The sequence below is a fragment of the Peromyscus californicus genome, unplaced genomic scaffold (genome assembly GCF_007827085.1).
Source record: "Peromyscus californicus insignis strain IS unplaced genomic scaffold, ASM782708v3 Scaffold_5__1_contigs__length_169319896, whole genome shotgun sequence".
Taxonomy (NCBI): domain Eukaryota; kingdom Metazoa; phylum Chordata; class Mammalia; order Rodentia; family Cricetidae; genus Peromyscus; species Peromyscus californicus.
This window is the reverse complement of record NW_026294573.1, coordinates 19,928,706-19,955,992: the sequence shown is the minus strand read 5'-3', so window position 1 is coordinate 19,955,992 and position 27,287 is coordinate 19,928,706. Positions and strand designations below refer to the sequence as shown.

The 27,287-nt window shown below is 53.3% G+C and overlaps 1 protein-coding gene across 2 annotated transcripts in view; it reads right to left on the bottom strand.

Moving 5' to 3' along the window:
* Positions 1 to 1,786: 1,786 nt before the first annotated feature.
* Man1c1 (mannosidase alpha class 1C member 1) overlaps positions 1,787 to 27,287 on the bottom strand; it is a 149,835-nt gene continuing 124,334 nt past the window's right edge. For both annotated transcript variants that reach the window (XM_052718255.1, XM_052718256.1), the window contains 7 exons: positions 23,097 to 23,214; positions 20,561 to 20,654; positions 16,078 to 16,193; positions 9,261 to 9,480; positions 6,597 to 6,769; positions 4,611 to 4,726; positions 1,787 to 3,930 (listed from right to left, as the gene is read on the bottom strand). In XM_052718255.1, coding sequence (XP_052574215.1) covers positions 3,804 to 3,930; positions 4,611 to 4,726; positions 6,597 to 6,769; positions 9,261 to 9,480; positions 16,078 to 16,193; positions 20,561 to 20,654; positions 23,097 to 23,214 — 964 coding nt within the window. In that variant the 3' untranslated portion in view covers positions 1,787 to 3,803. The remainder of the gene's footprint in view (positions 3,931 to 4,610; positions 4,727 to 6,596; positions 6,770 to 9,260; positions 9,481 to 16,077; positions 16,194 to 20,560; positions 20,655 to 23,096; positions 23,215 to 27,287) is intronic.

The window sequence follows — 27,287 nt, the reverse complement described above, 5'->3', positions numbered from 1 at the left end:
GTTTAACACCAAACATTCCGTAATAAATGGCTTCCCATTGGACAGACCCTTGTCCGGTCAAAGTATAGCTTTAATACACAGCTGAATCTCTATAATATATTCTTGTGGCCCGCAAGAATTTATTTTGTTTTTATGCATGCCTGTGTGTGGGTGTGTGCATGCGTGAGTGCAGGTGCCCAAGGAGTCCAGAAGAGGCCACTGGATTATGTGGAGCCAGAGTTACAGGCGGTTGTGGAGTGCCAACGCAGGTTCTGATAACCAAACCTGGGTCCTCTGAAAGAGCAGTATGCTCGTAACCCGAGTCACCTCTCCAGCATCCACTGTACTGGATTTTTGAGGCAGGGTCTCTCCCTGACCTTCACTAGACTGGTTGGCCAGTGAGCTCCAGGGAACCACCAGTTCCCCCCCACACCTCTGGGATTACAGATAGGTGCCACCCAGTGCGGCCCTCATGTGGGTCCTGGGGATCTGAACTCAGGCCCACTTGCTCATGCAGCAAGTGCTTTACCAACTCAGCCCTCAGTCTCCCCAGCCACCAGTTTTGCCTTCCCGACCCCCCAGCATGTCTGACTATCTGAACATGTACATGGTTTGATGGAGGTACCTGGCCAGACTATGTCCTCTGCTTCCCATGATGCTCCAGGGCTCAGGACCTGGGCAGGTGGCGAGGACTCCCAAGAGAGGCTGGCACGGAGCTGTTGGTGGGCTGTAGGAGGTGCAGACTGCTGTAGGGAAGGGTAGCCTGGGGCCTGCCACAGGCCCTCTCCTGCCTCTTGGGGCTGAGTCATCCCCAGAGCCTGTCTCTTTAGAGCTGCCTCAGGCCTTCCTTATTTTTTTTTTTTATCCCTGGTGTGATGTTCTATGCTGAAAGGATGGTATTTTCACCACCCGCCAGAGCCCTCCTGGAGGACAGATGTTAAAATAGCCAGTTTTACAAGTTGCTCCCAGAAGAAAGGCAAAGGACAAGGATGTGACATGGGCCCGGTGGGGGAGCTTGGGGACTTTGGAGGAAGAGACATTCTAGTTGACACAGCCCAGGGATGAACTGGGCAGGGTGGGAGGAGGAGAGGCCAGGGGGCTCTTCACAGCTCTTTACCATTCTGGAAAAAGGCAGGCAAATGGAACCACCCTGCTGTCTTTGCCACTCAGTTCAAGGCCTCTGTGAACCTCATTTACGTCTTCCATGGATACCTGATGCTCAGATGTTGGTGGATGTGCCAGTCAAGATGCTTTTACACCCTTGGGTATGGCCCAGCTGGCACCCAGGCCAAGCTCAGTGGGACAAAGCAAGAGCAGGACCTGGGTGCTTTGGGCTCATTCATCCTGTTGAGGACCTGGAAGGCCATCTCTGGTCTTGAAGAACCCCTGGCCACCAAATCCTCTTTCTTGTCTTTTTTTAATAATATAATTGTGTGTAGGTGTGAGTGTGTGAGTGTGCCATACGTGTGTGGGTACCTGTGGAAGCCAGAAGAAGGTGACAGATCTGCTGGGGCTGGAGTTCCAGGTGCCTGCCCGACATGGGTGCTAGGGATCAAACTGGGTCCTCTGGAAGAGCAGTAAGTATCCTTAACCACTGAGCCATCTCTCCAGACCTCCTGTCCTTCTTGAGGTCTAGCAGTTCCCTCGTTCCTAAGGTTCCAGGAGCCACTCACTGGCAATTCAATACATGCTTTTGTTGTTGTTTAACTAAGAGTCCCCAGAGACACAAACCCAATGCCCAGCATCGGGGCGTTCAATGCGCACAGCAGCAGGAGACGGCACACAGTGGGAAACTTCACAACCAGGATGAGCACTGACAGACGTGTGTATTTGTTGACACGGAAAGAGGTTCACAACATAGAGTTAAGTGCAAAAGCAGGTTATAAGAAAACAGTATGCATTAGGCTGACACCATGTTTGTAAAATATATATTCTATATATTCATAGAAAAAGGTCTAGAAGAAAATATAACAGTTACTCATTCTGGAGAGTGGGATAGTGACCGTGTTTTCTTTCTGATTATCTTGGTTTTTCAATTGTCCGACAGTGTTTGTGCAGTGAGTTTGTGCGGTGACTTTCCCTTTTGAAGTGTGTGCTGTGGGTAGCAGGAAGCCCGGTTCTACAACACCTGATTAAAATGTGACTGATGCTCTGAGGGTCACAGCTATGGGGACTGCGCATGCAAAGCTCTGCTCAGGAACAGCTGGGGTGTCCGAGCCTCCAAAACAAGCAGGCAGTATACCCTGGACCACAGGGTACCAGGAGCATCTCACTGGTTGATGGATAAGGGCCTAGAGAGGTGAGGTGACTTGCCTGGGCTCACACAGTCAGGGTGGGGACCAATAGGCCCAGAGCTCCAATGCCTTGATGACCAGTTGATAAGCACAGCCCAACAAAGGGGCTGGAAAGACTCAACACCACCCGGGACCTCAGCTGTGGCCAGGCTGCAAGCGGGACCAGGTTGGAAAGGAAACTCTGGCACCTCAGTGTAGCGAGGTGGACTCCTTGCCATGCAGATGGCCTCTGGGTTCATGGGGCAGCAGAAGTAGGCACAGGGCGGGTGGGAAGAGGGTCTGGGTTGGCAGGCCTCACCCCACTATATCCTTTCCTATCGATGTATCCTTATCTTTGGGTCTTGACTTAAAAGTCACCTTATTGTCCCGAACCCCTGAGCCAGGTCCTGGCTCCTGTTGACTCAGCCTCATGCCTCCTTGTTGGTGTTTCCAGTGATGTGACGTCATTCCACCGACCTAGGGGCATCGTATGATCTGAGTCCCCGTCCCACTGTCTACCTTCTCCTTGGTCCGAGGAGTGTAGCACCTGGTCACGGCAGGTGCTCATCAAGCATTGCTGAATGACAGCAGAGGAACAAAGGCCTGGGGTGGCCAGGAGATCCCAGAGGACTCATTTCTGCCTTTTCCTGGCTGTGTGACCTCAGGCAAACAGCTTCACCTCTCTGGGTTTCTTCCAGTCCTCCATCTGAGCACACATACCCAACTCTATCCAAAGGGCCAGCCTCACGCTTCCTGGGTCTACTTGGGCCAGTTGAAGGGAGTGTTATAGAGGCGGGAATGGTTGACTAAATCCTACCTCAGCTCCGCTGTCAGCCTGGGATTGTTTCGGATGACATTGTGGTAACACTTTTCCCAGGAGCCACTGGTGGGCAATGAGTCCAATCTTATTTCTTATTCAATAAACTCCTTTATTCTACTTCACATATTTTTCCATTACAGTAATGAAAATAGCATTAGTGATTTGTAACATTTGGGACCAAATCAAAGGGGAGTGCCTCCTCAAATCAGAAAGTAGGAAAAACAGGGTAGAACAGAGTCAGTGTTGGGTACGAGGCATTAAAAACAGATGGGTCAAGAGTGTGTGTGTGAAAACACTTAAGGTCTCCTTGAGTTAGGTGACACCGTTTGAGAAGGTGCATGATTTTGAAAATTATATTTATAATCGTCATAAAACTCAAGTGGAGAAAAATGCAAAATCAAGCAAAACCAACTCCCTAAACAAAAAAGGAAGTGAATCAAATACATAGGGTGGATATGCAAACCTCCAGTCCTTTGGCCCTGTGACAGCGGGTGTGGGGGCACAGAAATTCCCCATAGAAAGGAACGTGTGGGCACCGGGGACCACAGCCCGGGCCCGATGCTGGTGTGTCACCAGCTCCTGTCTCCTCACAGAGGAAAAGAAGTCGCCTGTCCGACACATCCGTCCAGGGTCTGCCCACGATGGGCCTTCCGTCCCCAGTGCCTCTGAGAACGATCCCGGATCCCAAGAAAGTAGAGGCATCCCTGAGACACGGGCATGGAGACAGAGGGTCAGTGGCGGTGCCCAGCCATGCTGGAGCTGTCCGAGTGATTGACGGGCAGCGGGTGGGCCTCGGTGTTGAACACCCAGTCCTCTGGCGACAGCACGTTATCTTCAGAGAACAGAAGATAGAGGTATCTGTGTGGCAGGGCAGGGGGCAGGAGAGGGGTTAGTGCCTGGGGGGAAGGAGGGCCACAGGAGGGGACACCCACACCTGCCAGGGCTGGTCCTGGGGAAGCACAGGGATTCTGAGCTCTGGGGTCAGAAGACCTGATTAATCCTGGCCCGCATCCATTGTTTCATTCGCCTGACTGCCCTGCTGTGAGCCCTGAAGACTTGGACCTAGACTCACTCTTGGTCAGGAGGCCTAGGGTCTGCACCTGCCCAAACTCACCGGGTTCCCAAGCTACAGTTCAATTCCTGCCGCAGTGACACAGCCAGGCTCTGGGGACCCCAGCCTCCGGTGTGGGGACTTTACTGGAAGGGACCATTAGTGCGAGGAGAGTAGGGCAGATACCCGAAGCAGACAGGAGCCTGCCAAGCACTCCAAGCCGGGCTGCACAGGTCACAGGGGGACAGCCCCTACCAGGGCTCACTATCAATGTCACATGGAGGTGACTATTTCGAAGAGCTGAGTGGCGAAGGACCAGGTGAAGGGGCTTGTAAAACAACCTCTGTGGTCAGTGCTGGGGCTCTTGGGAAGAATTAGGCCCAGCCGGAGCTCAGTCTGCTGTGTGGACCCTAAGCCTCCACCCCACCTGGGCTCCCTCTCTCTGACTCCCGAGCCACTGGCCTGACCCAGGGACATCTGCACTCACTTGAGCGTCTCAGCCAGGAAGAAGCTTTGCTGCCTGTTGTCGTGGTTGGGATTGCTGCTGTACACATCCTGGATCCCCGAGAAGCCGGCTTCTGTCCGGCAGTGTTTCTCCAGGGCCTGGAGGAAGGGAGCAGCCTTAGTGTGGGGAGGAGATGCCTGGTGGCCGGGGCTTTAACACACAGCTCCCGATCCTTGGCTGGCCACCTGGGAGTCCAGGCCAGCTTCTTCTCCCAGGATCAGCCAGCCCATATCGCCCTCACCCCGTCTGAGCAATTCCCTGGTCTGAGTCTAGTCCAGGCTTCTCCACCTTCCAGGGACCTGAGTGACCGGGCGACCAACACTTTCACCGCAGAGGTGATGAGGTCAAGCATGGTTGCTGGCAATCTGCAGGGGCCACTGGGATCCAGAGAGCAGACCCAGAAGCCTGGAGGTGAGGTCTCTGCGTCAGGGTGTGTGTGTGCTTCCTGTTCTATACAGAAATGCAGTTTTGTACACTGTAGGGTCGGTGGCCTAGGCATCCTGCTGGGGATGACAGGCCACCTGCTGTGGCTACGGTCACAAAGGGCAAGATGGATCTTTCCTCTTTCCCTGCCGCTTAGAAATCTGACTGCAAGAGCATATCACGGTCTACTTATAAACTACGTGGTGTGGGGCCTTCCTCTTTCTCAAAATCCTCTAACAGGGCAACCCCCTATGTCTGTGGGGCTAAACTCTCTTCAGAACCCTGGCACCCCTACAGCTAACACATCTTACTGGAATTGTAGCTTGCCTCGGTGCCCTCTTGATCCCAACCTTAGATATGGTGCTGTGACTCAGAGAGAGGGAGGTACTGCTGAGATGCCTTTGGGGGGGGGGGGCCCTTTGTGCCTGCCGCTGCTCTGCGCTACGTCCAACACTGGCCCCCTTTCTGCTCTGGTGATGCACATGAGCACAAAACATTTGGCCTTTGAAGGTCAAGAGCCAGGGCTTCAAGGAAGCAGAAGCCTAGATGGGTCCTAAACATAAGCAGTCCCCACCCTGAGTGTGAGCAAGGATAGCTTGTCCCCAAGCAGGTGACTCCTTGCTGGCATGGGCACAGGGGCTTGTGGGAAGAGAGACAGAGAATTTTCTGGAAGCACCACACTTGTCTTTGCTGTCTACCCCTATGTGGTGGTTTGAACAGGAATGGCCCCCTCAGGCTCACATATTTGAATGCTTAGTCCCAGTGAGTGGAACTCTTTGAGAAAGATTAGGAGGTGTGGCCTGGTTGGAGCAAGTGTGTCACTGGGGGTGGGCTTTGAGGTTTCAAGAGCCTATTCCAGGCCCAGTCTCTTTTGCTCTCTCATTCATTCTCATATTCTCTCTCTCTCTCTCTCTCTCTCTCTCTCTCTCTCTCTCTCTCTCTCTCTCTCTGTGGTTCAGGATGTAGCTCTCATCCACTTCTCTAGCATCGTTCCTGCCACCGTGCTTCCCGCCATGATGACCATGGACTAGACCTCTGAAACTGTAACAAGCCTCAAGTCAATGCTTTCTCTTTTAAGAGTTGCCTTGGTCTTGGTGCTTCTTCACAGCAGTAGAACAGTGACTAAGACACTCTAGGAGGGCCAGGTTTCTAACTAGTGCTTGGGATGGAGGAAAGACCATGGGGTCTGGGGGATGGCTAGAGACTGATCAGGGTGAGCTGCTGGATGGCAGTGAAACAGGGTGACCTGTTTCAAAAGAGGCATCTCAAGCAACTCATTCAGGCTCTGGGGCCAGAGCACAGAAACTAGATGGTACTGGGGTGTCCTTTGTCCCCAAGGACATACACACTTAGACCCTCCCTAGTAATTTCAGCCTTGCCTCAGGGAAGCTTTCCCAGAGCTGCGCTCTTGGTTCTGCAGCCTCCTGAACAACTATCTTATTCCTTGGCCAGAGGCCAGCCTGGCTGCCATCCTATAGTTCCCGAGCCAGAGGCTTTAAGCCCCTGACGGTGGCTTCCCAGGGACACCCACTACCCCCCACTCACCATCACCACCTCCCAGCCCCACTCCCTGTAGATGGGGTCATGTGTCTGCCGCCACAGGTACATGTAGCTCTCTACCACCTCAGGTCGCAGGATGTAGTAGCTCTCGCTCAGCTGTGTGGCCACTGCCTCTCGGCCAGCGTTGAACCAGAAGGCCTCAGGCCCCAGCTTGGTGTCTGTGGGAACAGATGAGCAAGAACCGTCAGAACCCCCACTTCCCGCTTCTGTGGACCCTGTCTAGGATGGACCTGGATGCCTGGCGGGCCGAGGCTGAGTGCTGGTTTGGGGTAGGCCTACCAGTTGCCTCTTGGGGCTGCACCAAGCTGTGCACAGCCTCCACAGCAAGCTCACTGAAGCTTGAAGAATTTAGCAGTTTAGCTGGGTGTGGTAGTGCATGCCTAGAATCCCAGCACTCGTGGGCAGAAGCAAGTGGGTCTCTCTGATTTTGACGCCAGCCTGGTCTACATACTGAGTTATAGGCAAACTAGGGCTACATTTTAGACCCTGACTCAACCCCTTCCCATGAAAAAAAAGGTAGGGTTGTAGGACATACCAGGCCCTTTACTGTCCTAATGTACCACCAGTCCCTCCATCAATCCCCCCCTTTCACACACCTACATCACCCAAGAAAACACCGAGCGGGAGCTACTGGAGGATCAGGGCTGGTTATTGTCAACTAAATCTAGACATATCTGGGAAGAGGGAATCTTAGTTGAGAAACTGTGTCTTTAAGGTTGGCCTGGAGGCAAGTCTGTAGGGTATTGTATTAATTGAAGGTTAATGTGGGAGGGCCCAGCCCAAGAGGAGCAGTGTCTTCCCGGACAGGTGGTCCTGGGGTATATAAGCAAGCTGAGCAGGCCTTGGGCAGAAGCTGGTAAGCAGCACCCCTCCATGGTCTCTGCTTCAGTTCCTGCCTCTAGGTTCCTGCCCTGACTTCCCTCAGTGATGGGGCGTGACCTGAGAGCTGTAAGATTAAATAAATTCCTCCTTGGGTTGCTTTTGTTCACGGAGTTTTATCACAGCAGTAGCAGCCCTAACCAAGGCAGGAGCCCGGGAAAGTACCTGCCAAGGCAGAGGGCGCTTGCCTTGATGGGTCCAGGTTTGGTGTGAGGGCAGTCTGCTGCCATTTTGTTTTCTGCAGGACCCAAACTGTAAAAGCACAGCAGAGCCTCCATTTGTGATCTCAAGGCCTCCGCTGGGTCCTTTACATGGTCACAATCCTTCATTTGTCTTTCTTTTTTGCTAAGGGCAAGTCTGCTCTCACACATATGGCGACAGGATCAGAGAGGCTGAGCCTTTGATTCAAGGCCACACAGTGAGTCACGGCTGAGCTAGGCTGTGTCTGTTCACCCCCTCCTGCTTGGCCTTGGCACCCAGGAGGCCCCAGGGGTGGGGGGGGGGGGTCTCCTCTTGAGCCTGTTGGCACTTTGGAGGCTTATCTTCTCAGAAGAGGAGTCAACTGGGCTCAGCCTCTTCACCCCCCGGCCCCCATCCAGTCTTTTCAGATGGCACCAAGGCTCTGCCACCGGGAAATAGTGCTTTCGCCAAGTTCCTAATGGGATGAGGGAGGTAGTGGCTGTACAGCGGCGGGTGAGCCGGGCTGGTTGGGACAATATGCTCGATTAAGCGGCTGCCTTTTACAGCTCTGGGTGATTGTCCAGACAAACAGCTCTTTATTATTCCTGAGATTTCCCATTTGTTTATGGCCCTGGCCCGCTGTGAAAAGAATGGAAGGCCCGATTTCAGGCCCAGCACGAATATGACTTCCTAGGACCCACTCGGAACCAGCTCCAGCCCCCAGACACGTCAAAGCCTCTTCTTGCGGGGCTGCTTGGATGCTGGCTCGTGGAATCTGGCGTGGCTCGGGCAGCTGCAGACTGTTCTCCCCAATGCACAGAGGAGAAAACAGAGGCTCAGAGCACAGTGTGGAGCCTCTCATCCACCCAAGGCTAGGACTGTGGCTCAGAGAGGCAGCTTCTGAGACTGGGCAGTACACTTTGAGAGGGGCACAATGGTGTGTGTGTGTGTGTGTGTGTGTGTGTGTGTGTGTGTGTGTGTGTGTGTGTGTAACTGGATATCAGGGCCTGGTTCTCAGCCAGGCTCAGCCACTCACATTTGGAGGGACTTTCCCTAAGCCTGTACCCCTTCTCTGGGCTGACTGTTTCACCAAGTGTAAAGTGAGGCTTGCGGCTCATACCCCTAGACTATTTGACAGCTTGGCTAAGTGCCAGGTGTATGTAAACGGAGCTCTTAAGCTGGCTGGTGGCCTTGAATCAAAGAGTGGCCAGAGATGGGGTGAGAGCCGCATGCAGAGGATGGGCAGAGGTACCCTTGCAGGCAGGGGATTTGCCGAGCTCAGGTGTCAATCTGCCGTGGGTGAGGGAGGACCCTCCTATCCCTGCCTCCCGTGGCACCTTAACCAAGTAAGTCATCACTGAGCCTCAGTTTCCCCATCTGTGCCAGGAGTCGGGGGGGTGTCAGTAGTGCCACCTCTCAGTGCTGGACACACCACAATCAGTACCAGGTCTGCGTGCCTCTCAGTCTAGTAACTTCCCAGGGGAGATGGTAATAAGAGCTCCCCACCCCTCACTGCTCTGCTGCTCTGGCCGGTGCTTCCTGATGTCTAGCCTGGGTATCGGCTGTTGCTTTCTTCCCCTGCAGGGTTACCTGAGCGGGCGTAGGACTCATGGCATGTTCTGGTGATCTGGGCTGCAAGCTCTCGGTAGTAGGCCCTCTTGTCTTCCTTGGCATCCTCAGCACCAAGGGCGATCATGCCCCCCGAAAAGCAGGCCAGGTGTCCCATCTTGTGATCCAGAATTCCCCCTCGCCACTCAGCAATGTAGGTCAGACCCCCAGGAGAGACATTCAGCAAATAGGTCTCTATGGCCTGAGAGTAAGGAGGAAAACGCGGGGGGGGGGGGGGGGGGGGGACACTCAGTGAGCCACAAGGAAACAGTGGCAGGTTGCTTGGCAGGGTCCTGCCTCCCAGAGCCAGTGGGGGGTCCTGCTGGGAGCTAGGATGTCACACGGGCCTTTTAAATCTACATGTTGTGGCTGGAGAGATGGTTCAGTGGTTAAGAGCCCTGGCTGCTCTTCCAGAATCCCCAAATCCATTCCCAGAATTCACATGACAGCTCACAACATCTGTAACTCCAGTTCCAGGGGATCTGACGCCCTCTTCTGGCCTCTGCACGCACTGCATGCACACGGTACACAGACACACCCATAAAATAAAAATAACAAGTACATTTTTAAAGGTTAAAAAAAAGGTCAGCTGGGCGGTGGTGGCGCACGCCTTTAATCCCAGCACTCGGGAGGCAGAGCCAGGTGGATCTCTGTGAGTTCAAGGCCAGCCTGGGCTACCAAGTGAGTTCCAGGAAAGGCGCAAAGCTACACAGAGAAACCCTGTCTCAAAAACCAAAAAAAAAAAAAAAAAAAAAAAAAAAAAAAAAAAAAAAAAAATCAATGTTTTAAAGAACACTTAAAAAAAGTCTTCACAATGGGGACCAGTGAGATGGCTCCACAGGTAAAAATGCCTGTTATGCAAACCTGATTCCCAGATTCAACAGTCATCACAGTGAATAAATAAAGATTAGCGAAGCTTCCCCCCACCGCACCCTCTGCTAGAAGGGCTTAGCCCGGAGATGCTGGCCTGTGTATGGGCTCCAGCATCCAGAAGGTACTGGAGTTCCCAGCCTTCCTGTGGCTAAGCGTCTTTGTGGGAGGGAGGCCCCCGTGTCTCATCAGAAAATGAATCCCTGCCCCGTCCAGGGCTTCAGCGGCACTTTCTCCCTCTGTGCCGGGCGTGGGAGGATCGGCTCACCCTCATCACCCACGGGAGCTCCTTCTGCTGGCGCTGCAGGCTCCTTTTAGAAGAAAGGGGCTCCTGAGAAATGACTCATGATGTTGGGGTGCCTTCTGCCAATAGTTCCAGGAACTCTGAAGCTGGGTGCCATCCACACAGTCTAGAGCTGGCCTTCATAGGCCCATGAGTCCTGGTTTTAGCTGAATATCCATGGAAACATTCCTGGGCCTTTGTCCCCATTCTCCATGCTCATCTAGCTACTTTTTCAAAAAATTTATGTATTTTTTTTAAAGTATGATTGCTCTATCTGCATGTACGCCTGCATTCCAGAAGAGGGCACCAGATCTCATTACGGATGGTTGTGACCACCATGTGGTTGCTGGGAATTGAACTCAGAACCTCTAGAAGAGCACCCAGTGCTCTTAACTGCTGAGCCGTCTCTCCAGCCTCCCCCTGCCCCAGTCTACTCTTAAATGGATTGGATCACATCATAGGCCTTTGTGCAACCCCAATGGATTCTTGGCACCATTGGAAGAAGGTTCCACTAGACCTCAAAGGCACCCTGATCTGGACCCCAAGGAGTGACTGGTTTTCTAGACTGATTCCCGGGCACACGTTCTGTAAGTTCAAATCTCTTTTCTATCAGTTCTGCTGTGTGGCACTGGGCAGGTTAAACGCTTTCTCGGTGCCGTGTCAGAGTCCCCAACAAATGCTGCCCGTGAGTCTCTGCGGCCCATCCCAGCCTCAGTGGCCTTTCCTCCTCCATGCCCGAGGGCTGGGGACACAGTACACTGTGGATGGGCCGACCTCTGGGTGCAGAGGTCTCTATCAAATGCACATAGGGGTGACTGTCTCTGACCAGCGGTCAGGAAGAGGTAAACTGAGGCTTCGAGATGAAGCTATGGCTGCTCTGCTTGCAGAATAAGGTCAGAGAGGTCTCTTGCCTCTGACTGTATATGCTCTGCCCTGGTTCTGAGCCCTGGAAGCAGCATGCTGTGGCCCTTGGAGGGGTCAGCCCTCTTACGCCCACCTCCTGCCTCTCCACTTGGAACATGATTACAGTCAGTGCCTCATCCCTCCATCCGAGCGTTGTTGACACAGCCGTCAGCCACCAACCAGGACCTGGCGCCTGAAGCCGGTGCTGGCTTCTGGATCTGTTTTTCCTTTTCCTCTCCTGCCAGGGCCAGGGCTGGGGGTCTGGCTGTGGGACCCTTGCTGAGCGGCAGATGGGAAAGGGACTGAGGAGGTACCTTGCTAGGGTACCAGCTCCACGTGGGGAGCGTGCTGAGGCCTGGAGTGCCACCAGCTGCTAGGCGGGGCTGCTCCAGGCTCAGCACTGGCTCCTGGGTAGAGTGTGGTCCCAGCAGCTGGTCTGTTAAGGGTCACTGCAGGGGGCAGGCATCTGGGTGAATCCAGGGTCCCAGAACCTACCTACGTGTTGGATGTGATGAAACAGACATATGGGGAGATGCCAGGATGCCATGCCCCAGGGCTGGGAAACAACACCTTCTAGACTCCCTCCCACAGGCTGGGTGAGTCCCGGGGTGAGTAACGGCCTCCCCGAGGAAACTACAGATCGGTGTCTGACAGAGACAAGCAGAGGTGGAGAGAGAAGCCCAGGCTTCATTCTGTGTGTGTTCATATGTGCATGTTCATGTCTGCACTGGCGCATGTCTGGGTACGTTTGTAATGTGTACGCATATATGTGGAGGCCAGGGGTCAGCCATAGGTGTTTCTCAAGAGCTGTCCACCTTGGATTTTTGAGGACAAGGTTTCTCACTGGGATCTTGGGCTCGTTGATTAGACCAGCTGGCCAGTGAGACCCCTCGGGACTCTCACCTCTGCCTCCCCACCATGCTGGCCTCTTTATGGAGGTTCTGGGGAAGAACTCTGGTCCTCACTCCCGTGCGGCAAGCACCTTATAGCCTGAACCATCATCTCCTTAGCCCAAACTAAAGCCTAAAGCCACAAGACATGGTACGGGGGTGGTGGTGGTGGTGGTGGTGGTGGTGGTGGTGGTGGTGGTGCCTGAGCTAGGCTCAAGTCGTGGTACAGAGGGGCTGAATTTGGTTGGGGAAGGGGGGTCTGGGTGCCTCTGAGCCACTTCCCACTTTTCTGAAGACTCATTTTGCTCATCTGTAGAATGGGAATGGAAGCTCACACACAGGATGGTGGTGAGGCCTGAAGGAGAGGGCACTGTGACCCAGCTTGGTGCCTGTCCCAGCCAATTCCTGCCAATGCCTCTTGGGAAGCCCACCTGAGTTCTCCTGCAGGGGCCCAAGTGACTTGCAGGCAGCCAATGCAGCCATGAACAGCAGGGTTAGCATTGGTAGGCCCCGGCTCCTGCCTTGGCTCTTGCCGTGGTGTGACTAGGCCTTTTTGAGTCTCGGTTTCGTTATCTTTGAGATGGAGCTAATAAAGGGACTGAGCAGGAGGTCACAGTGACGAGGCCCTCCTTGGCTTCCTTAAGTGCTCTCCTTTTGTGAGTCTCAAGGGTGCATCTCTGGGGTGTCCTGAATCCTCCCACCCATCCCAACTGGACCCAGGTTGAGCCTGCAGGGTCCCAGTCCTTGCTCCCACAGGGATCCCTGGGAAGCTCTACAGAATCATCCCTGGGCTATCCCAGAGATTCTGGTGCCATTAATGGGGTACAGTCTGGGAAGGGGTCTGAGTCTCCTAAGTGATTCCAACGTGCCAGCAAGGATGAGGACCACTAGAATATTCTTCAAAGCCCCAGACCTGCCAGAGGCCTGCCCTTCACTCAGGGTCTAGGGCCCCGGGCTCCTTACAGAAGATCAAATGTGGAGCTGAGGTCTCTCTGCTCAGCCATGCTTTCTGAGGCTCCCAGACTGCTTAATAATTCATGGCCATCTCTCCCCTTGAAGCTGCAGCCACAGTGTGCCCTAAGGGCCGGGAGACAGTTACACTCGTTAACTTCATGTTTACTCTGTGGAGAGCTGTAGGAAGAGAAGAAAGGAATCCTCCTACAGGCAACGCTGGCCAAAGCCAAGGGCAGACAGGGCCAAGATGGAGTGAGCTGAGCTGCACTGCTTCATGACAGAGCTTGGCACCAGGGAGCCGGGCAGGGTCCATAGCTGAAGAGGCCCATGGCTCCAACAGTCTGTCTTACTATGCTTCTATAAGCACTACCATTTCCAGGCAGACTTAGGCCATCAAACGGTGCTTAGAGACCATCCATCTACCCATCCATGCATCTATCCAACTGTTCACATCAATCTAACTCCTCCCCCAATATATCCATCTATCTGCTCACATTAATTCACCCATCTCCCATTCATCTCTTCATCAATTCTCCATCCATTCATATCTAAATCCACCCATCTACCCATCAACTCGTCTATGCATGCATCTGTCTATTCAACTGTTTACATCAATCTGTCTGCCCATCCACCCATCTACTCAGCTATCCATTGGTCCATCTATCTATCCATCCATCCACCCACCAACTCTTCTACCCATCTATTCATCTGTCCATTGGTCCATCCATCTATCTACCCATCCACCCACTAACTCATTCATGCATCTGCTCAACTGTTTGAAGTGTTCATATCAATCTACTCATGCATCCACCCACCCATCTATCTACCAGGCCAACCACCTACTTGTCTACCTATCTACCCATTTCCTCTACCCATCGGACTGCCCACACCAATCCACTCATCCACTCGTATGTCCAACCATCCATCTGTCTGTCTATCCGTCCATCCGTCCGTCCATCCATCCATCCATCCATCCATCCATCCATCCATTCATCCACCCAATTGTTCATATCTGTCCACACAGCCATATACCCACTTATATATCTCCATCCATCCATCTGTCCATCTATCCAACTATTTATATCAATCTGCCAACTCACCCATCCACCCCTCAATCCCTCAACACAATTGTTCACATCTATCTACCCATAAACCCATTCATCCAGTCACTCACTCATTCTTCTTATCCATCACTCAGAACCTACTTGTTCATATAACAGCTACTGTATGCCTACCAATGCCGGTCTGCTTCAGGAGTGAGGCTTATGGGGTAAACAAGGAGACAGGATTGTCTGTTAGAGAACTCACATTGTATTTGGGGAAGATCAGCAAGGATTAGGTGAGCAAATGTTTGTAAGCAATCATTTCAGATTCTGTTACAAGTGAAGAAGAGAATAAGCCTGGGCGTGTGATACAGAGGCTGGGAAGGTCATTTCGGCAGCATGAGAGAAGAGTCTAAAGGACCTGGCTTTTGAATGGTATTCTGGGTAGAGGGTTAGCATGTACAAAGGCCCTGAGGTGAGAACTTCCTCACCTGAGGAAGCAGAGGGGCAAGAGTGAGGTGACGCAGTCCTGGTGATTGACAGGGTCCCAATCAGGTAGGACCCGGTGGGTGAAGGAGGGGGGCCACGATTAACTCCAGGAGGAAGGGGAGGTGGCGAGGAGAGGAGCCAGCATCTCCAGCCCCATGGCTACTGTGTGCAGAACTGATTTAGAGGCAGGGCAGAGGGGAACAGGAGCTCACACTACAGGACACGAGGTGGTGTTCCAGAGCAAGGCAATGGGACAAGGAATCCAACTAACTTCATGGGGAAACTGAGGCCCAGAGCCTTCTCCATGCTTTTTCTTTTTCTTATAAAATCTTTTAAGATCTATTATTATTATTACTATTTTGGTTTTTGAGATAGGGTTTCTCTGTGTAATAGCTCTGGTTGTCCTGGAACTCCCTTCGTAGATCAGGCTGGCCTCAAACTCACAGAGATCCGCCTGCCTCTGCTCCTGAGTGCTGGGATTAAAGGCGTGCACCACTACCGTGTACTTTGTGTGTATGAATGTTTTGCCTGCATGTATGTCTGGCATCATGTGCATGCCTGGTGCCCAGAAAACTCAGAGGAGGGCATTAGATCCCCTGGAACAGACAGTTGTGAGCCACCATGTGGGTGCTGGGAATTGAACCCAGATCCTCTGTAAGAGCAGCTAGTGCTCTTAACCACTGAGCCGAAACTCCAGCCCCTGCTTTTCCACCTACTTCCACCTACTGGGTTCAAAGGCACCCATCGCTCTAGTTAGCCAAGTCCCTTGTCTGTTCTAAATATCCCCCTTAGGAGGGACTCACTCCAGCCCGACACCCCTCTTCACTCCACACCCCACGAAGAGACTAGCAGCAGCACTAACTCCGCTGGCTCAGTGCTGTGTGGCCTTGGGCAAGCGTCCTCCTCTCTCTGGATCTTGGCTTGCACCCACTTGGGGAGAACAAGCAGAGAAGTGGTGCATGCCCCACACGTCCTGGACGCCACTCTCTCCCTGCCCAAGTGTCACTGCTGGTTTACAGAATGACAGCTGAAGATCTCGCTTTGGAGCCCCAAGGGATCCTGGCTGCCATGTGGGCTTTGACACATTAGCTGAGGCCCAGAGACTGTTGGGGGAGGGCTTAAACTAAGCTTCCTAAATCGGTCTGTCACTTCCTCTATGAGACCTTGGACAAATGGCCTGACCTGCCTGAGCCCGGGTTTCTGGGCGTGGGGGAGGAACACGCAGATGTCCCCAGGATCTGGGGAGGTATGTGCGGCTGGGGAGGCCTTGCCTGTCACTCCCTGCCCATTCAGTGGCCTCTCCCAGCACGCAGGGCTCTGAGGACTGGTGGCTGCCCACTCGGCAGGCGGCAGGAAACGTCTCTTACCTGCAAGGCTTCGTAGTACATATTTTTAGCCTCCATATCTGTTTTGTCGGACATCAACCAGGACTTGATCAAATACTCATAAAAACTGTCCCCAAGTCCTCCGACCGAGACATGGTCTGCAAGGTAAAGACGACAAGAAGGATTAGCAGAGTCATCGTTGGCTAGGTTCAAATGCTGACCTCCACGGCCTGAGCTGGGCTTGGGGTGCAGCCAACGTCTGCTCAGCTGCCACCCAGTCCAACTTGGGTGGGCTGAAGGGACCCGAGCGGGAACCAGGACCTCCTGAGGCAGGCGTCCTGTATCCGTCCGCGCACAGGGTCCTTGGGGGCATAATCCATCTGGCCTTAGCAGGATGATGACGAGGACCCTGGTTATTAATTGTAAAGGGCTGATTTTCTTTAAAAATCACTTGAGATTTAAGAATGGATGAAGAACAACTATTTTGTAGTAAAGTTATTGGACTAGAAATCGAAAGAGGGCAGCGATGCTCAGGGCTCCTTCCCAAGGCTCTGCCGGCTCATCCTTGGAGTTCCTCTCAGTCTGTGTTTTTCTTTTTTTAATTACAAATTTATAATTTAATAAAATACTAGGAAGTATATAATAATGTATATACATACATGCGCATGTCTACGTGTACATGTGTATGTGTGTGTGTGTGTATCTCTACATTCGGTGGCAGACCGGTCACAGGTATGACTGCCATCTGAAGAACCCAGCAGTGAATGCTGGCCCTTCATAAGATGCTGGGAAAGTGGAGTGAGATGAGTCACAGGTCAGACCCCAGCCACAGAGCACCCTAGGAAAACTTAATTGATTTGTGCAGATCTAGGTGATGGGAGCCGGAAGGGAGGGTTGAGATCCCTCTCTGTCTGGAGATGGTGGGCCAATGCTGCAGCGGTGTGGTGTGTTTGTGTGGTATGTACATTGTGTGTGTGTGTGTGTGTGTGTGTGTGTGTGTGTGTGTGTGTGTGTGTGTGCGCGCGTGTGCATGTGCGTGGTATGTATGTTGTTTGTATGTATGTATGTATATATATGGTGTATGTGTCATTTTGTGCACATTTGTGTGTATGCATGTGGTGTGATGTTTGTGTAGGTCTATGTGATATGTTTGTGTGTATGTGTGTGGTGTGTGTTTTGGCTGTATTTATGTATGGGTATATGTGGTATATGTGTGTTTGTGTAGGTCTGTGTGGTGTATATGTTTGTGTATATGTGTGAGTCTATGGTGTAAATCAGTATGTATGGTGTGTTTGTGTATGTCTGTGTGGCATATGTCTGTATATATGTATATGTATCTGGTGTAGGTATATATATATGTAATTGGTGTATTTGTGTATGTGTGTGTGACTATGTGGTGTGTGTGTGTGTGTGTGTGTGTGTGTGGTGTGTGCTTGTATATATGCATGTGTAGTATATATTTGTGTGTGGTGTGTTTGTGTATATGTGTGGGTCTATGTGGCATATGTCCATATGTATGTGTGGTTTATGTCTTTGTGTCTGGTGTGTGTATGTGTGTGGTGTGTTTGTGCTTATGTGTGGGTCATCTATGTGGCATATGTCTGTGTGTGTATGTGTGTGTGTGTGTGTTTGGTATGTTTGTGTATATTTGTGGGTTCATGTGGCATATGTCTGTGTGTCTGTGTGTGGTATGTTTGTGCAAATGCGTGGGTCCATGTGGCATATGTCTGTGTGTCTGTGTCCGTGTGTGTTGTGTGTGTTTGCAGCCTGGTGGATTATCCTGGGCATAGTCTATACTGTAGGTAGGGCTGGGTCCCCTGAGAGGCTGAAGCCAGGTGTGAGGAGAGGGAGAAACAGACAGGAGCAGAGGCTGGGTGACCTAAGCTGTGGCCCCTAACCCTTTTCCTCTTCACCTGCCCTCTGTTGCAAATGTGTGAGTAGTTGTCCTGAGCATGCTGCCTCAGGGCCACTCTGAGAATCCGGGGGAGGGAACAGTGGGAATGGGCTCAGCTTAGGCAAGGTGGGGGTGGGGTAGCTGCTAAAAAGATATAATCACACCAACAGAGCCCAACAAAGTCCAGAGAACCTGAGATGACCTGGGGCAGAAGCCAGGAGGAGGCAGCCCTGACAGGCCAGCAGGCCCAGCCTTCCCTCTGCTCTCCAGCAGGCCACCGACTCATCCGTTATTAGCATGGAATAGTCTCACACACGTGACCGACTGCCCACACATCCTGGAAAGAAAATGATTCCCTGGACGGTGGGAGCCTCCTGGGGGCGTGCTGGCCATCCCAGGCTGCCAGGTCCCACTCCAGGCTGTACACACTGTTCTTAAGCCCTTGCCCTCCGTGGTCATAACCTGTGATTCCAGCCTGTCTCCTCACTGGACGTGTGCTTTGGTTGAGAATTTCACATTCCGTGATTGTTAAGAGACTGCATGTGGTGAGGGCATCATGACAAAATTCTTAGGTGGAATTCCTGGGCCGCCTCTGTGCCTGCTGATGGGAGAGGCTCATGGCAGAGGCTTGGCTGGGGAGGAAAGGCCTTGGCAGATGCTGTCCGGAGTCTCTGTTGGCCATCAGGCCCTGCTTGAATTTAATTTCTTTTGGGATGACCTAGATCACCTTTGGAGGATTTCTGCAGCTTTGACTGTCACACCCAAGCGCCTTCCTGGTTGTTCATAATGAATTCACCCCACTCTCTTCTTCCCCGGAAACCAAGACTCAGAGGGACTGAGAGGGGATGAGGATGTAACTCAACTGGAAGACAGGCAGACACGGACAGACAGACAGACGTGCATGTACATGACGATGTAGCACAAGTAGAAGACAGACACACACATACACACATGAGGATGGATGTAGCACAACTGGAAGTCAGACACAGACAGATAGACAGACACATACATACACATACATGGAGATGGAGAGGGAGGGGGGAGGGGGAGGGGGAAGGGGAGGGGGAGGGAGAGGGAGAACACTAGAAGACAGACAGACAGACAGACAGACACACACATAGTTCCTGCTGAGTGACCATATGGCTGAGCCTTAGAGATGAGCCAGAGCAGAGCTGCAGCTTGCCTCTCTCAGAGCCTGGCCCCTCTAGTGTGAGCACAGCAGGAGACTGGTCAACTCTGCATCCCATTCTGTATCAGTGGGCGGGACTTGGGAATGATGCCCACGGGTGACTGACAGCTGTGTGGCTGAAAGTTGTTAGACGTGGTACTACACACTTGTCATCTCAGCACTTGGGATGCGGAGGCAAGAGGATCAAGAGTTCAAGGCCAGCCTTGGCTACCTAACAAGCTTGATGCCTGGGCTACCTGAAGACCTTGTCTCAAATAAAGTCTTTGAACAGCTAGGCCTGGTGGCACATGCCTTTAATTCTGGCACTTTGGAGGCAGAGTTAGGCAGATCTCTGAGTTTGAGACCAGCCTGATATATAAGTGAGTTCTGGGACAGCCAGGGTTAATTCTTTAAACAAAGAAAGCTGAAAAACCTGGTACTGATTCGGGTAAGTTTAAGATATGGTGATGAGAGAGAGGCTTTCAGATCACTACCTAGTTTGGCCCTGCCTAAAATTTTGTCTAAATCAAAGCTGGAAGTGGAAAGCCAGATCAAAGTGGCCAGGGGGATGTCACAGGGCCTTTCCTGTAGTCACTTCTGAGTGACAGCTCTAAGTGGGACATTCCTTCGAGTCTGGGGAACACAGAGGGGGGTGCAGAGGTTCTGCGAGAGATGGACATTTTGGTGGTTTTAATGGCTGCAGCTGGAGAAATGACTCAGCAGTTAAGAGCACTAGGTGCTTCTCTAGAGGGCCCAGGGTTCAATTCTCAGCATCCATATGGGAGCTCACAACTGTCTGTAACTCCAGTTCCAGGGGATCCATGGTACCAGGCATGGTGCGTGCACACATACACACACACATGCAGGCAAATATCCATACATATAAAATAAAATAAATAAATCTTAAAAAAAAAAAAAGAATCAGAATGACCCCCATAGACTCATGTGTTTGAATGCTTGGTCCCTGGGGAGTGGCATTACAGGGGGTGTGGTCTTGTTGGAGTAGGTGCCGTCTTGTTGGAGGAAGTGTGTCACTGTAAAGGCAGGCTTTGAGGTCTCATATACGCTCAAGCTATGCCCAGTGTGGTACAGTCGCTTTCTGCTGCCCGTGGATCCAGATCTGGAACTCTCACTTCCTTCTCCAGCACCATGTCTGCCTGCACGCTGCCATGCTTCTCGCCACGATGATAATGGACTAAACCTCTCAAACTGTAAGCCAGCCCCAATTAAATGTTTTCCTTTATAAGAGTTGCTGTGGTCATGGTGTCTCTTCACAGCAATAAAAACCCTAACTAAGGCAGATGCTCAGAATGCTGGGAGGAGTCGGATACGCAGTTACTGGCTTGTCCAGGCAGGTGAATTCAGGAGCTGGTGCCAGTCTCTGGCTCTCAGCCGGTGCCCACTCGGGCTCAGGAAGCCCGAATCGGAACTCATGGGATGAGGGCAAGGATGCTGGTACTCACGCTGCACCCAGTTCCCGCTCACTGGGCTCAGGAAGTTGGGGTAGAGGCCGAAGGGCTTGTCAATCTCCCTGAGGACCTTGCGGATGTTTTTGACCTGTGAGAAACACCAGGCACAGTCACTTTCCTGAAGAAGGCACTCAGTTCCCACCCACGAGGACGGAGCAAATGGTTCAGATGCACATGGGGCTTAAAGCTTTCTCGTGTGAAGGGGGGACAGTGAAAGAACCACAGACTCTGTGCCCACGCAGAGCATGGTGGGATGTGCCCAAGTGGGGCCTGACCCACCAGCCCTCTGCTGACGGCTCCGCCCGGGACAGTACCACCCCTGGGCAGACCACTCTGGGGGAGGAGGTTCAGAGAAGCGGCAGTAGCTATTGTTGTTGTTGTTTTTCCAGACAGGGTTTCTCTGTGTAGCCCTGTCTGTCCTGGAACTCTCTTTGTAGACCAGGCTGGCCTCGAACTCACAGAGATCCACCTTCCGCTGCCTCCTGAGTGCTGGGATTAAAGGTGTGAACCACCACCACCCAGCTGGCAGCAGCTATTTTATAATCACTAAATTTCCTTTAAAAAAGAGACAGGTAGCTCAGGCTGACCTTGAACTCCGAATCTTCCTGCTTCTACTCTGAGTGCTAGGGTTACAGGCAGGCAACACCACATTTTTGAGTGCTGTGGATCAAACCCAGGTCTTCCTGCATCTTAGGCAAACACCACTGTTAGAGCTCCATCTCCGATCCAGTGATGTGCATGTGGTGAGCGGGGGGGCATTAATCAAGTTTCTCTGAGCCTTGGACCCGTATTCCTTACCCTGCATGGAACAGCCATTGAGTCCAGTACAGACCCAGAGGGTGAGCACACAGTGACACTTAGTTGAGGTTGGGCGTGCAGCAACCCCTAACCCCGCCCAAGGCTGCGTGGTGAGAGACACAATTGAGAACTTCTAGCTATCTACTAGAATGGGACCCTCAGGGAGAGCAGGTCTCCAGGACCATACTGCTGCCTGCTCACCCATGAATTGGCATGGCAGGGGCAGTGTCTGGGAAGTTGAGCTGTCAGCCTTCCTGTTCTTTAGAGACAGAGAGAGGGAGATTCTTGGGCCTGACTTACACTCCCCTGTCCTGGTGGGGCCCAGGGAAGCAGGCTGTATTAGCTGCCCTGGAGGGTGCAAGGTGCTGGAAGAATTTGGGCCCATTTGTTGACTGCTAATAATCTCCTCTGTGGGAGGTGTGACTAGGGGCTGAAAATAGCTTCAGTATGCAAATGGAGAGGGATAGAGGGACAGGGAGTCTGGAGGTGCACCGGCAGCTGGCTAAACTGATCTGCCCAGGGAAGAAAAGGCTGGAAAGTTCCTGGCCCAGTTCCCTGCTGTCTCATTGCTGGCCGCCCTGGGCAGGTTACTTAGCCTCTCTGGGCCATTCCACTCTCTACCTCTCAGTTAGATAGGGTTGGCAGAACCTCCCACCCCCAGGCTGCTGAGGCTTAATATAAAATATGCCCGGGACATGGCAAGGGTCAGTGTGCACCCACGGGACCCTTTCCTGAGGAGTCTGGCCTGGGCAAAGGGTCAGAGAGCATGGCATTGGGTTGTGAGATTAGACTCATCTGAGAGGAACAGCTGACCACACCCTGGACCGGTAAGGATAGAGTGAGAAGTCAGAGACACCAATAAGAGGGTGGGAAGCTTGTCCTGACCTTCTCTACTCTGGTGGAGTCCCACTTCAAGGACACAGTGGTCCCAAACCTGGTATTAAAGAGCACTGGGTTTCACACGAGCATGCAGACTCCGGGGCCGGGGCCGGGGGCCAGCCTGTTTCCTTCCAGCTGTGCGGGTGGTGGATGTGCTCTGGGGAACAGCTGGCGACACAAGAGAGCGCCACCAGGGAGGGGTGCGAAGCCATCTCAGAAAGATAGCAGGACCCCCAAATGCTGTTCGGGGGGGGGGCGGGGAGCTCTGAACGGGGCCTGTGTACACTGCCTTCCTTTGGATTCAGGATTAGTTCTGAATCCAGACATTTCCTTGGCTGTAGCCCTTCCAGAGAACTTCCCAGGGCCAGGTACAGACAACTGTCAGGACTGGGCAGTGATCTGGATGCCACTTCTCAGCACCCACGTAGCCCTGGGCAGCCGGGAGCCGCGATAAGGAACCACTCTGCCAGCCTGAGCCAGACAGGCACCTGGGAGGGAAAGGCAGGCGGACCTCACACACAGAAAAGCTAAATGTCCCTGGAAAGGGTACATGTGCACACCACCGCCTGTTCCTGCCAGTATGAGGAGCCTGGCTCCCTCAGTCTCCAGATTTCACAGCTCACAGATCTGCCACCAGCCAATGTGCCAGCACAAACCTCCCTGGCAGAGTTCTGGTGGCTTCCGTTCCCCTCCCTGCAACCTGGCATTGGGCACAGTTGGTTCTTCCACCAGGAACTGCTGTGAGAATGGTGTTTGGGGGTCCTGGTGTGTCTGTCCTGACTGCAGACACTCGCCCTCTGCCCCTCTGCTGTGTGTGGGGACCTGCCTGGGGAGAGGGCGAGGGGAAGCTCACCTTTTCTGCAAAGACCGGCTTGCCAGAGAGCTCAGTGAGGTGCAAGAATTCCAAGTGCAGGGATCCAAACTCAGCCAGGATGCTGCTGCTGCCCGCGGTGGCCCAGCCCCAGCTACCGCTGAAAAGACATCAGCTGTGTCACCCTGCTGGCTCCTGGGCTGAGATGCGTGGTGTGCTAGACATCTCAGTTAGCCCTCCTGGGCCCCCACTATGTGGAGGGCACTGGGGCTGGTGAGAGGACGGAACTTACTGAAGGTGATTTGAACCCACGCCAGTCTTGGTTCCTACCAAGCAGCCTCTGGAGTGTTCGGGGCTCAAGGCATGACACACACAGATACGGTGAAATCTGCAGGTGACGCCGATGGTGTGGTCAGGTGCCATGAAGGCCCCACAGGACACTCAATGGCCATCTTTAGGCTTGAAGAGGGCAGTTCTAAGCAGAGACACCCCCCCATGCACACACATACACTTTTGCCTTTCCCTCTACTGAAGGTCATAAATAGCCCCAGCCTGGGGTTTCCTGGAACCTACAAGGTGTGACCACAGCCCTAGAACTGCTGGACTCAAGGGAGCTGGAGGTTAGACGGGGCCCTCCCAGCCAACGCTAGTGCCCCGTGAGACTGCACGTCTTATAGCACATCAGTCGCGTTCTCCGCCCTGTGCTCACAGGAGGCTCTGATGCCCACTTCAGGGCCCAGCACTCTAGGAATAAACCTCAGCGCCAGCACATGCGTTATCCCCCCACTTTCCCTGCTAGAGACAAAGACTCTGGCCCACAGTCAGGTCCCTCCCGCCCGAGTCACCAGTCTGTGCGGCAGCTGGGCCCACAGGAAGCTGAGCTGAGCCAGCCCCGGGGGAGGCCGCTGCCTGCACCACTTTGCCCTGTGAGGGGGTACTTTGCAGCCCTCCCACCGGCCGCACCCTGGAACCAGGTGTAGGGTCCAGCGCCACTTAGCTGGCACCCTCGGGCAAGTCCCTGTGTGCCTCAGTTTCCCTATCTGTATAACAGAATGAGGACAACTGCCCTTGCCTCCCAGCCTCTGGCTTTTGTGGGGACTTGGTCCTGAGTGAGGATGGCAGGTGGGCAAGAGGCTGCCTCTCCATATGGTCCAGAGTCCATACACATATCCCATGGGATATTTATGACTCCAGGGGAACAGACATTCTGTGGAGAGTTAGTTAGGATGGGGGGAGGGTGGGCCAGTGCAGTGACTGTCTCCCCTGGACAGGTTGTGGGGTAGCTGTGGTGCCTTTTGGAGGCCCCTCTGCTCTCGTGATGCCTAGGAACTGGCTGCTGTACATCCGTCTCCAGAGATGGAGAAAACTTGGGAAGGCAGTGTGGGGTAGGGAGGTGCCCAGGGGCCACACTTCTGCTGGTGCAGGCCCGGGGCCTCAATGTCCACTCTGAGCTCTGCTCTTGCTCAGCAAGGGTCTTCCTGGAAAGCAGGGGAGCTGAGGTGAGTCCCAGCTCCTGGAAGCAGATGGAGGACTGTGACTTCCACCAATGCAGAGACTGCCACACCCCTTGTCCCGTCTGCCCACCTCTGTCCCCTTGTGTATTTCTAGGCTCAGGCTGGGCAGGTTGCTGTCTGTGGAGCCACTCGGTCAGGCTGGCTGCTCCAGGGGGTGGTTTCACCTTGTACCGGAAGCTCACAGGCATGGTTAACCCCAGTACTCGAAGGAGGAAACAGGTCGTCAAGGGTTATGATGTACTCATAACCAGAGACCGCAGGAGGTGGGATTCCAACCCAGGCCTTCTGGTTTCACATCCCCCCCCACGCACCTCATGCTCCCCAGAGGCAATAAGGGGGGTCCGCCAGATTAAGTGAGCCTTCTTCCTGCAGCTGGGGAGCTTGGAGGGCCTCCTGTGATATCAGCCGATGCTTCATAAGTTAGAAATAAAAAGCCCCAGTCCCTGGTTAGCTTTCTTCTTTCTAGACAACCTCTCACTATTAGCCCTGGCTGTCCTGGAGCTCACTCTGTAGACCAGGCTGGCCTTGAACTCACTCTGTAGACCACCTGCCTCTGCCTTCCGAGTGCTGGGATTAAAGGCGTGTGCCACCACCCCCTCCCGTCTTCCAGTTACGTTTTGTCCTCACTGTCCACCACACGGGTCTCTCTGTTCTCTCTCCCGCCTCTCACAGTCACAGCCCCAGAGGCTTCGGGCAGTAGGGAGGATGACAGTGTGGGGCATTTTGTCACTCTGCCTGGCTTCTGGCTTTCTCTATGCCCCAGACCAGGTGCCCTAGGAGAGGTCCACCACTTCGCTAGATCTCAGCTTTCTCCTTCCTGAAACCCAGGCACTCAGCCTCACAGAGTTATTGTGAGGCCTCAATCATGCACGTGACTGTCATTTTTATCAGCATGTAATTATGCATATGTAGGTGACAATAAACCTCTAATGGGAGCCAGGTGGCTTTGGTGACTTATTTCACTTTCACCTCCGACTCTACTAGCAGATACTGTGATCTTCATTTCCTGGGTGGGAATATTTAGGTTCAGAAAGGGGGAGACACCTTTTCAAGGTCACACAGCACATGATAGAACTGAATCCAAATCCAAATCTTAGGTACTGGAAGTACCCAGAGCATGCCGCTGAGCAGCATCCTGGAAGGAGAGGGTCCTTCGAGCAGTTCTGTGAGCCAATGGACCAACAGTGAGATAGATCGGCCCTCCTCTCCCCTCCTCTCCCCTGGCGAGGCTCGCTGCTCCACAGTACCCCTTGCTACCTGGCTGAACCTCCTGTGTACGGTGCAATTGTTACAGCCAGAGCTGAGCTCCAAGCCTAACTTTACTTGGTTGCTGTGTGACCTCGGGAATGTTACTGCACTTCTCTGAGCTTCATTTTCTTTCCTGGCAAAATCAGGTCCCAGTGGTTAGAAAGGAAGGTTCTCTGTTGTGTGCTCACAGAGTGCCTGACACACTGTGTGCGCCAAAGCTGTTGGTAATTATGTAGGCGTGTACAACAGGCATGTTTAGAGGGAGCACACCCACATGAAGGTACATTTGTATGAATGTACGAGTCCACGTATGGATTTGAGAATAGCACGACAAGGACCAGTTTGAATATCTGAGCCCTTCCTAGTGGCATGGGCAGAAGCAGGAGTGTTTTGTGCAGGCATGTACATGTATGTGCATGCTTATGCACATGTGCACGCCAGTGACAGACTCATCCAGTCAGAGGTCCCTGGGTTGGCCACAATCACTGCCTCCTGCACAGAGGTGAGCACCCACCTCCATGCTGGCCAGTGGCACTCATCTAGCCCTCTTGCTGCCCGGAACTAGGCCTGCTGAACAGCAGGCTAGCTCCAGCCCTCTACTAGGTCATCTCTGAGGAGCGTTCGCAGTAGCGCGTGGCCGCTGCGTCCTTGCTACCCTCCCATTTTTAGCAATCACTTATTTCCCAGAATATGAAAGTGAGCGATGCCAGGAAATATGCACGTGCAGCATATCTCGATGGCGAGCAAGCAGCCTAAAAATATCCATGCCTGTGCCAGTAATCCTAGAGCCTGTGCAGGACCAGGCTCCACGGGGGACCACAGGTGAGTCGGGAGGCTGGGGGCCGCAGCAGAGCGAGGGGCCCTGGGGCTGTGCCAGACCCAGCGTGAGGGTGTGGGTCACTTCCGTCTTGCGGAGAAGCACTCTGAGCCCAGGCCTGTGTGTGGTTCTCTGAGGCATCAAGTCTGGTGTGGAGGATGACTTCTGTCAGCCCTCACGGCTGCCCTGGCCTCTGGGAAGTTTTGGTGAGGACACCGGGAAGGCTTCCCACCAGAGGCAGGTAAAAGAGGCACTGGCTGGAGTGGGGGGACATGGTGGTCAAAGCCACCAAGGCTACAGGACAGGAGGGAGGGTGGAGCCCAGCAGAGGCCCCTGGCCAGCACTCCCATGAGGTACCCCAGATGGGGGCTCAGGTAGGTCAGGGAGCATGGATTTCCCCAGCCTCTCTCCCGGCTCAGGTATGTCATGCATGGCCCAGAGAGCTGCAGGTGTTTGGGGACATGACCGTTTGCCTTCTGTATCTTCTAGGGGTTTCCTTCACGTACATCAGAGCCAAGGCTAGGGTCCTACAGAAGGATTCTTGTCCTCGGGAGGGCCAAGGCCCAGAGCCCCTCAGCTTCCTTGAGTACCAGTTCACAAGGAGAATGCTCTGCCTGAAGGCTGCTGAGTCCTACCTCAGGAGAGAGGGAGCTG